Here is an 11419-nt window from a genome sequence, read left to right as displayed (position 1 = left end):
ATGAATTTTTGGCAAGTAGCAGGCAGTCACGCTGCCCAAGGACAGTACCAACAATACTCTCCCACATGCCTCTCTTCTGAAGCACTATGAATTCATTATTCTCCAGTCAGATATCAAATCAGATGAGACAACACCTGCGTACTAGGTATATTATTTGAAGGGATGGCATTTTTTAATTTACCAATGAAGAGCCAGCCATGCATAAAGCAGCTATTACTGCTTTCCCTCTTAAAAGCATTACAGTCCAGACGGAGGGTATGTCTACACAGCAGTGTTATTTAACAAAGTGTGTACACACAGCAAGCCATTATTTTGAAATAATGGCGAGCTGGAGGACTTTACTCCAACTCCTGAAACCCTCATTTCACAAGGAGTAAGGAAAGTCAAAGGGAAAGTGTTGTTCTTTCAACTTCCTGCTGCGTAGAAAGCACCAAAAGCCGAATTAAGCTATTTCAACTTCAGCTACGCAACTGACATAGCTGAAGTTGCATAGCTTAATTCGACTTTTGCCCTGCTGTGTAAACATGCCCCAAGTGAACCAAAACAAACTCAAGCGGTTTCCTTTTAACTCAAAATCATTTGCTTGCCTCACAGACATAAGTTTCACTTATCATTGCATGGAACTATGTAAAGACTGAAATAATATTTTCACTTGCTAAGCCGATAGGATCTTTGGCCTGTCACTGAGAGATAAGCAAGATAAGCAACCAGCTACTTTGTTGCCCTCTCTAAGCCTAGAGGTGATCTGTGGGAATTGGGTAGGAGAAGAGTTTGGGACCAGCACGGGGACGAGGCTGCAAAGCAGCATAAAAGCAGCAGATCATTCTCCCCATAGCTCCAAGGCAGCTGGACTCTATAGAGGAATTAGGAGCCTGAGGGATGGTCACTCTACCCATAATTTGAGAAAAGTGCAGCACGTAATCCAGCAGCTGATGCATCAGTTAGAAAACGTGAATGGAATGCAGGGTTTGTAACAATAGACAATCTTTAAAGGAAAACTCAGATTTCTTGTTCATTGATCATACTGAATACACTTATCTGGGAAAGCAGCCTTCTTCCCACATACCTGAGGCAGTATGCAAAGTTGCTCTTAACTTAAATGTGCTGCAGGTGTGAACGACTATACATAAGCACAAGAATCTGGTGGGTTTATTACTTCAGCTTCTCCATCTCCAGTGGCCTATTTCTTACCTGCTGTAAATGAGACTTACCCCTTTCGTCCGACTGTAACTGTGCCTCCAAGTCCTCTGGAGATACATAGTATTCCTGTTCACTGCCTTCAGGAGGTTTAGGTTTACACTTTCCACAGCAACAGTTACAGCAGCAACACAGACAGCAACAGCAGTAGCAACCTGTGATGAGCCCACAGAACACAAACAGGGCCTGCAGAGAAGAGAGGAAGAGAAAGAATACACACAACATGTAAGCTGCATCTTCTAACAAAGTGGTAGCTCCCATTACCTAACCTAGAGTTCTCACTACAGCAAAAGGTCAGTTTAAATGGGTTAATTATTTAAGCAGAGATCCTGCTGCTTTGGACATATGACTCCTCACTGGAATAGAATCAAACAAATATGAATATGCAGTAACAGCCATAAACATTCTAGTCCAGTGTGAGCACTGGGCTGCTGAGAGGGATTGGATAAACATGAAGAGCAACTCGAGGAAAAGCACTGTGGCAAAGCGACTGAAAAATAACAAAACATGTAGATGGCATCATGAGCTTCCGTGGGCACAGCCCACTTCATCCTCTGGTCATCTGAAGAAGTGGGCTGTGCCCACGGAAGCTCATACCACCACCTACATGTTTTGTAAGTCTTTAAAGTGCTACCACACTATTTGTTGTTTTTATCCTGTATAGACTAACTTGGCTACCCCCTGAAGCTAATGAAAAGTATTTCTTCTTTCCAATTCCTCTCCTGAGAAGGCCTAGGGTCAGGCTGCAGAGGGAAAAAGCAGAACCATCTAAAGGTAAGAATCTCATATTGTTTAGAACAGAACACTGCATCCCGAAGAAATTCCTGAAACTGGGTTATCTTGAGCTACTCTTTCAGCAGCACCCTAAGGAGCAGAGAATGCTAAGACTCACTCACAAAATATTAATAGGAATTTGTTTCCTCTTGCCCTTCACCAGACACCTATGGGTGTTCACAGTGGCATCCACTGATGGTAAAGTGCAAATCTTTCTGCACTGCTACCTTGGAGGTTCTTTTATTTCAGCCAATTATCCAGTCACTGATCCATTAGTGATACAACTATTTTCTCGCTCCAAAGGAGTCATGAGATGAAGGTGTTGGCAACTACGCAGGAAAACCTTTTCAATGCCTGAATAAAAAAAAAGACCAGGAAACAGTCTTAGTCAGATTTGTAGAATGGTAAGTGATGTCACCGTACTCAAGTATAATGAGCTAGAAGAGTTTGGATTTCCAAAGAATAGGTGTGGTTTCTAAGAAATTTAATTACTCATGACACATTTGGATGTGACATCTCTCCACCCCCCCAAAAAGAGAGAGGATGATTTAGATTATACATAACTCATCTCATTTTCTTTTAAACACTTTACAGACCTGACTACTAAAAATCTCAGTTGCAAGAGAACTCAAAAATGCAACTGAGTGCAGCAAGATAAAACCAGGATCAAGTAAAATACAAAGATTCTTCGGCACTGGCAACATTTATTCCCAGAAACTCTCCGCATAATATTTATTACACCTCCTGTTCGATGTGTATGAGAGACTATTAAGAGAGTTCTGGAGGAAACATGAGCCACAGTGTTATTCACTACAATGATAATATTCAGCTCTGCTCCCATTACATCAGAACTGGTAGGGTGCAGCAGAATAAATAAATAATCCATCATCTATGAAATTGAAAAGAGGACAAGGGCAAACTGGCTGAAGCAATGATGGCTGTTGAGGAAGAAAATGGGAACACTTATAGCGAGCTAGCCTGTTTATAATCTTGGAACATATTAGGCCTGGGATGGTTTTATACAATCTAATAGCAGCTGTTGCTTAAAAAAATAAAAAAATAAATAAAAACTCCTCCCTTCCCCCCAACACCATTTTAATCAGCGTCTCACTATGACACAGAATTGGTTACTGCTGTCTGTGCATTTGTCACTCAGATTACTGTGATAGGCTCTACCTGCGGTAGCACATAAAGACCTTGTGGAAGATCAAGATTGCTTCTGAACAGCATCATCTGCACTCTCAGGAAGCGCACACCACCAATATGCAGAGCCATACATTTCTGGGCTGTTATCAAAGTGCTTGATGTAATCTATTAAGCCTTAAAATGTTTTGGAACCTGTTGCTTGAAGGACCACCTTTCTTTCCTTGAGCACATTATCACAGTTCAGATCAATGCAGGTACCTAAGCTAGAGACCTCCATGCAAATGGGAGGGCATTCTCTGTGAGAAGATCCTCAGCTTTTGAATGTGCTTCCTTTATTGGTCTATGAGAGCTCACATTTGTTAGTCTTCCTGGTCATGCTACTAATCTGATTTTCTCTCTTAATCATTTAGGGAGGGTAAGGGTTCACAGGCAACAGAAACTGGAGGATGACAGAGGTCTGATTCTGTTAAATGACTGTCCTTGGGGTACAGTTTTTGTGGGAGAGTATTAATTGGAACTTGTAACTGGAAAGTTGATAAATCAAAGATTGTATAAAAAGATGTTTTAAATGTTGGGCACTGTCTAGAGCTATGGATAGGTGCTAGAAATATCAAACATTAAATAAAAGAGCATAAATATCCAATTATCAATAGCAGTATAGTTCCTTATTGAATGGCTAAGCATCTCTTCAGAATAAGTGCAAAGAAATCTTCATTTACCTTTGCCCACCAGCTGGACAGGACGAAGTATGTGTTCACATTCTCCTCTCCAAACTGCTCTGCTACATACAGACCCAAGGACCCATACTTATCATAAATGTTTCGTTTTGTGGCATCAGTCAATATTGCATGTGCATTGTTGATCTCTTTAAATTTATCTGCAGCCTCTGGATTATCTGGGTTCTTATCAGGATGATATTTCAATGCAAGTTTCCTGTGGAGTTGGGAAAAATAAAATCTCAGCTGCTTTTTTGCAATTCATCCTGCTACAATGGATAGATTGAGCTGTCCATCCTGCCACCCATCAAATCAGACATGCTCTCCAGTCTCAGGCAAGAGTATTTACAAAGTTAAGATTTACTTCACTTGTGCCATTCTAGTGCCCCCAAGTCTCCTTTAGATGGTAACAAAATCAATCTTTCTACATGATCTAACCCACTAGTCTAATAGAGTTCACGGGGTCAGTTTCAGATTGAGACTTCAGTACAAAGACGAAGGAAGCTCTCTTCTCTGCTCATCTGATCCAGCAATTTGTACTGCTCAGTTCTGAGTAGCAATGCTCCAATTGAAGGGACATATTTAACCATTTAGAAAGTGCAACAAACCTGTGACCTGGTTCTGAAAGCCACATTTGACAATGCTGCCATACTGAACCTGCAATGTCTAGCAAACTAAAAATAGAACTGACAAGTATTTGGGGTCAGTGCTGAAATTATTGTGCAGAAAAACTACTGTTCAGTTCAAGATGTACTTGTGATAGCATTAATGTTCCCAGTTACCAGATGTCACATAATCAGTAAAGACTCCATGAATGTTTCGGCAACATGGCTACAGTGGATCTGGAAATGTATATAATCTGTTGAGGGCACTGAATTTGGGAACTAAAGGTTCGTCTGATAGTCAAGTGCTCTCTAAATTTGAAAGTTCAGACACTTGGAACAAAAACAATCTCTGAAAAAAACCCTGGTAAATACCCTATTAATAGAATTGACAAGAAAATCACCTCACATACTTGATTTGAGCCACTGTAATTCTTCGGTACAAAATTAAGGTAATGCTACTAAACTATCCTTCACGGTTTTTTGTGGTGAGGGGAAATGGTTGTTTAATTTGCTACAGAAATGTGCCACATGGGACCTTAAATTAGTTGCTAAATTTTCAAAAATATGCATGGAAAAGTCTGTATGCAATTTGCATGGGCTATACTTAGGTGTGGAAATACCTGGATAGGCACATGAAAAATGAAAGCTGGAACCCAAATCTCGACATACACAAATACCAGAGTTTTTGCACATCTAAGATAAGCATGCACTAGAAACTCTGACCCTAGAAATGAAAATGTAAACTGGGGGTCTACTTTCTACTGCCACCAGTAATACCGTAGTCCCAATGAAGACACAGATTTTATATTTAGCATGATATATCAGATGTTCCAATTTACAAAGACGACTTACTCCTGCATCTTTATACTGCATAAAGCTAAATTTCCCATTACCTATACGTAAACACTATAAGAAATCCATGGGACAGCAAAGGAGTTGGCAGATGTCTTCACTACACAGTGCTCTGTAGTTTAATACAGATTACTTTATCATTCATATGAAACCATCATTGCATAGTGAGGCTGGGGAAGAGGTTTGCTTTTCTAGAGGAATGAAATGAGGGAATAAGTCTCAACTTTATAAGCATGAACAGTGCAGGAAGAATGTGGTCACAAAGAGTGTGTAAAACAAAATACAAAAGCGGGTTCATTTTCCTTAGCAAATCTAAGTAGGTGATCACTAAGAATAACTGTTTGCCATTTTCCCAGTAAGGTAAAAGTTGTGTGATAGGCTTATAGCTTTTATTGCCTCCAATTTCAATTAATTTTGAGATCGCTTTATCTAATCTTTGGATACTTGTGGGTCATCTTTTACCTTCACCATAATATTATTATTATAATAAAGAACAGATTTTAATTGTGCCTTTTTGAAAAAAAAAACAAAAATAAAAGGAAAACTATTTTCTTTCAAGAGCATCCACAAGCAAAGATCACTACTGACCCCTAGTGTAATGTTCAAACCACTGCCATTATTTAACTAACCGTATGGCACAGTAGCACAATATTTATGAGTAGCAATTACACAAGAACATTATTGCGATTCTTCCCTCTGCCCCCCGCAAAAAGATTGAACAATGGAACAATGCAAAGAGTTTCAGGTTTAAGGTTGAAAGTCAAACCTGGATCTTAAAAAAAAATCAGTTTCAAGTTTAGTATGAAAAAATGTGCACTATTTTTACAGATACTGAAATATACTGCCGATACAAGTTAATATACATCATTTGTATAGTCAATGCCTGTTCCTCTGCTCAGGGAACTAGACATGAACGGACACAGAAGGAACAGTACACAATTACGCTTCTTTTTGTGCTGGCAAGAAACTGCAGAAGTTCTAGGCTAAGACTTGAACTCTTAACACACTTGCCTAAACAAACACGTTAGCATGTTTCAATTTATATGAAACACACACTTGCCCAGTTGACACAAGATAGAAATAGATGTTTTCAGTGCAGAGAGCCTCTCTCGAAAGGTGTACTGATTTTATATATATATATATATATATATATATATATATATATATATATATATATATATATATATATATATAAGCACAGCCTACATAACACACTGAACATGATATTCGGACAACCTGGAAAGATTAGCAAACATGCTCTGTGAAGTGTCAGAACCCAGACAACTGAACCTTTACCTGTATGACTTTTTAATATCATCAGAAGTGGCATTCTTGTCCAGTCCTAGGACGTGGTACAATGATTCTCCGGAGGTAGACAGCGAACGTTGCCTCTGGTCTGCCATCCTGAACTAACCTGAGTGAGGAAGGGGGAAAACATGCATTAGGACAGAGCTACTGAAAAATCACATCTAAAACAAAGATGCTTATAACCAAAGTCCCTACCAATTGCCAACCTTACTAGAGCTGTTATATGAACTTAATCTTTTCTTTAAAAAATAAGTGGGTTTTTAAGAGATGCTAGACATTCCAAACAAAGCAATTTACCTTGCTTTCATAGATCTTGCAGCTTTGTGCTTTCAGGGTGCATCTACACAACAGTGTTATTTTGCCATTATTCAGAAATAATGCAAGTATTTACACAGCAATTCTGTTATTTCAAAATAAACTCGAAATAACGGACGGCTTTTATTCCAACGTCTGTAAATCTCATTCCACGAGGAATAACGACTATTCTGAAACAGCTATTTTGGAATAGAAGTAGTATGGACGCTCCACTGCTGCTATTTCAAAATACCTCCTCCCTAGGGCTATTCAGACTAATTACTCCCCAGTGCCACCTGGGGCTCTAAATCGAGGTCACATGTCCCCGTTACGGAAGCCTGCCTCAGAATGATTTTGAGGCTTCCCTGTAGTGTAGACATACTATTTCAAAATAAGCTATTTCAGAGTATTTCTTCCAGAATAGCTTATTTTGAAATAAGTGTGCAGTGTAGACATGCCCTCAGTGAAAAATAACGAAAACTATAAGGATGAATCCAGACTATTCAAAAAAACAACCACACATTCCTGGAAGTAGGAAAAATTAGAAGCTGAAGATCAGCATAAATATTATGATAGAACATTTATGCAACTCTACTTAAACATTTATTTCTAATCCAGGAAACAAAATAGAACAAGTCAAATGTTACCGAACCCTGAATCTAGTTCCGGTAAACAGCTGATGTGCATATATTAAACATCCATAAAACAGCATTAGTCTCCTTCGAATACCACTTCAACACTCTCCTTTTCCACAAAGCCTACAAACAATGACAACGATTAAGCAGCTTATGTGCTGAGACCATTATTTTGTTCTGTAAGGTGCCTAGCACAATGGAATCAAGGTCCATGACTAGAGCTCCTAGGCACTATGGTAACACAAATATAGAGCAGCTCTATGTCACCCCAGTATACATCGGTTCCACACCAATGTCACTGATGCTTGTAGGAACTGATGGGTTAGAAGTCCTCCTATTCCCTGCTCTTATGTTGCGCAAAATTTCCCACTTTACATCCACCTTTTCTGGAACAAATCTTGGATGTACAGCGGAGATGCCCTGTAATAAAATTCTTTAAACTTCACTTAACCAAGATAAGTAAAGGTGCCAGATTAACAGCACTGAACAGAGGCATTCCTCTGGTCACCCACAGTACACATAGTGCAATGTAAGTTTCACCACACCATTTCAACCATGTATGTCAATCCTCACTCTGGCTCACATATACAAATATAGCTGGGAGCACTCAAACTTCTTGTGCATTAAATTCATGGCGCCTTCACTGAGATAACCAGTCAGGTTTACAGTTCTGATGGTGGTTTTGCCACAAACCCAACACCCCTTTTGGCTCATGTTAGCAAACAGCCATTAGAGAATTTTCAACCGCTATCAAATCTGGGTTGTATTCAGCAAGTGATCTAGAAACAAAAGATCCTGTACCTCATTATCTGTGCTCAGTCACCCAGTCCACCATAAAAATATTAGTTAGCTGAGAATTACTGCACTGAAGGTTTCTTCTGACAATCAAATGTTTGTTTAATCAGAATTAAAATACTATTAACAGTTTTTGGGAAAAACTAAGTTGAAGTGCAAAATTCAAGAGTGCAATTGTTTAAACCAGTGTTTCCCAAGCTATGGGCCGCGGCCCGGCACCAGGCCACAGGAAAAAAGTACCGGGCCTCAGCAGAGTGTTGCCAGAGTGTTCCAGGCTCCTGGAGTGCCTGTGTGGCACTGGGTCCCCCAAGCCCTTGGCCAGCCTAGGCGGAGTCTGCAGCTGGATCTTCTGGCTCCCAGCAGATGCATAGCTAGGAGAGGTTGGAGGGGGGAGGGAGGAGGAGGAGGAGGGGAGACCCTGCGGAAGCAGAGCTGGAAAGGGGAGATTGGGAGGAGTAGAAGAGGAGAAGCGGCTGCTGGAAGCAGGGCTTGCCTGGGGCATCGGGACTGTCCATGAGAGATTGGGGGGCTGGTGGAAGCAGGGATGCCAAGGGGTACGAGGTCGGGGGTAGGGAGCTGGCTGGGGAAGATAACAGTTGGGGGGAATGGGGGGGAAGAGAAGCAGCCGCTGGAAGCAGGGATGGATGTGGGCAGCAGGACTGGCCAAGGGAGATTAAGAGGAGAAGCAGGGGAGAACTGGCTGTCCAGGAGGGGATTGGGGGAAGAGGGGCTGGCCAGAGGCGCAGTGGGGGGAGCGAATCGGCTGGCGGGGAGCGGGACTGACCCGGCCATATGCGGATCTCGGGGCGCTGTCCCCCTCCCCACAAAGCACGAATGAGTCCGGCCCAGGGATTCTATTGTGCCCCCCCCCACACACCCGCCCCCTCGAGTAGTTGTAAACTGTCTGACTGGTAGACACACTCATGCAGTCTGAGCACATTTACCAGCCAGGCAGTTCGAAACTACAAACTGATACATCTAGTAATAAAACCTAATGAGAAAATACCAGATACGTTATATGTCTGGTATTTTCTCAGTTTGTTTTTTGTGTGTTTATATATTTGGGCTGCAAAAAACAGTATGGAAAAAAGAGTTCCAACTAAAGTAAAAAGTTTGGGAAACCCTGGTCTAACCAGCTTTCTGTCTGTCTTACAGTCCATTTATCCAATCCATATTCCTTAACTTGCTGGCAAGAATATTGTGGGTGACCATATCAAAAGCTTTGCTAAAGCTGGCAGTGGGGGCTTTTGAAGGACCAGAAACAACTTATTTAAATAGTCATTTTATTAATGAATATGCAAATGAATGTTACCGATACTCCAAAAGTTCGTGAATGGATTTACTGGTCCCCGTGTCAAAAAGTTTGGGAACCCCTGGCTTAAACGGTTATATTATTCAAATCTGAATGCAGCATAACTGCTTTATGACCTCAGACATTTCAAAGCTGCTTACTATCGGATTAGAATTTCAAATGGTTAGGTATACAGTTACCATTAGGGGGGAAAAAAGTGACTACGTAAAAAAGGGTACCACTTTATCCAACAGATTTGCTTCATTCATGCACTAACACATGACTGTTTCACTGGCAAACAGGAAAACAGAATTCTCAACATTTTTCTTCCTCTCAGGGGGAAGTCCACAGACCTCTTATAGTTGTTTTCTATTACAGAACCAGACCCATCAGGAGAAGATAGGTGTGGCTCTCTCCTGGCACACTTCATACTTTTACAGCTATTGCTCATGTATTAAATTCTCAAAGGATTAACAGTTTATTGAAACACTGGACACTTAAGATTTCCTGCAGCACAGCAGGTATTAATTGCAGCCTAAAACATGGCAACAGAACACATTCATGATGAGAGCAAAAAAAATTAGTCTCCTGGAAATGAACAATGCTTGCTGTGGGTCTGTGGAGATCCCCACTAGAAAAATGAAACCTTCAGTAAGTTAAAATTATTTTTCCTATTCCTTTCCCACAAAGGAGGTCTGCAGGTCCCATAGAGTGGTATGCCTGATATCAGCAAATAGCCAAGGACCGTGCAGTATAATTAACTGTTTAAACAGATTCCCATCAATTCACTATTGCACCATGGAATGTAAAAGCTACACACGACTTGCACATCTAGCATCTAAAACTTTTCAAGAGGAGTACCGACAACCAAGCAACTACTCCCTCTCTATTGGATGCCCATGATCTTTCTGCCCAGGAAGCAGCCATTACTCAGAAATGCACATTTGGGGGAGCAGGAAGGCATATGACCTTGTAAGCTGCTGCTATGCACCATTTTAGTCACTGGAGATGTAAGAAAGCAGCCAAGGTATCAATTCACTGATTAAACAAAAGGCAACAGTGCTATTCCAAATGGGCTAGCGCATTCAAGTTAGATCTTCAGTGCTCTCCTGACAACCAGAGTAAGCCACAGTTTTTTATAGTATGTCTTGAAGGCTGACAAAGATAAAAGGAACTGTGCCCTACAGAATACCAGATTTACTCTGGGAATTAAAACAGCATTTGTTCTTAAAATAACGTGGTTCAGCTGATAGAGCTTCTAGTTCTGTAACTCTTCTTTGCTGAAGTAGTGGCAACAGGAAAAAACATTCGTTGTGAAAATATTTGTGACAGTTTCAAGTCATTCCTTCCCCCCTGGTCTGCACTAGGAGATAAATTTGAATTAAGATACACAACTTCAGCTATGTTAATTGCATAGCTTAAGTCAAAGCATCTTAACACGAATGTTGGCACTGACCACATTTGGAGAAGTCGAAGTGAGAACTCTCTCCCTTTGACTTTTCTTACACCTTGTAGAAGCAGGACTACTGGCCTCAATGGGAGTGCCCTCAGTTCGACATGTCATTTGGCATGTCTTCACTAGCCCCGTTAATTCAAACCCTGGAAGATCGACTGCGGCTGCTTCAATCTTATCCGTAGTGTAGACGTGGCCTTAAGGTATTTACCATCAAATTTAGGGGCCTAGGAAGCTCCTCCAAAAAGCCTTCCAATATCCAGGTGGGACATCTTGCAGTTGTCTATAAAATGCTCGAAATTACAAAACACTGAAATTTTTGTTTGAAGTTTAAGCCCAATGCAAGACCTCTC

The 11419-nt window shown here is 40.9% G+C and overlaps 1 protein-coding gene across 11 annotated transcripts in view; it reads right to left on the bottom strand.

Moving 5' to 3' along the window:
• DNAJC5 (DnaJ heat shock protein family (Hsp40) member C5) overlaps positions 1–11419 on the bottom strand; it is a 64856-nt gene that overhangs the window by 7359 nt on the left and 46078 nt on the right. For all 11 annotated transcript variants that reach the window (XM_075900994.1, XM_075900996.1, XM_075900997.1 and 8 more), the window contains 3 exons: positions 6587–6704; positions 3837–4050; positions 1212–1383 (listed from right to left, as the gene is read on the bottom strand). In XM_075900994.1, coding sequence (XP_075757109.1) covers positions 1212–1383; positions 3837–4050; positions 6587–6693 — 493 coding nt within the window. In that variant the 5' untranslated portion in view covers positions 6694–6704. The remainder of the gene's footprint in view (positions 1–1211; positions 1384–3836; positions 4051–6586; positions 6705–11419) is intronic.

This window comes from Pelodiscus sinensis, chromosome 18 (genome assembly GCF_049634645.1).
Source record: "Pelodiscus sinensis isolate JC-2024 chromosome 18, ASM4963464v1, whole genome shotgun sequence".
Classification (NCBI taxonomy): Eukaryota; Metazoa; Chordata; order Testudines; family Trionychidae; genus Pelodiscus; species Pelodiscus sinensis.
Note: the sequence above shows the minus strand (reverse complement) of the source record. Positions and strands in the feature narration are given on the sequence as shown.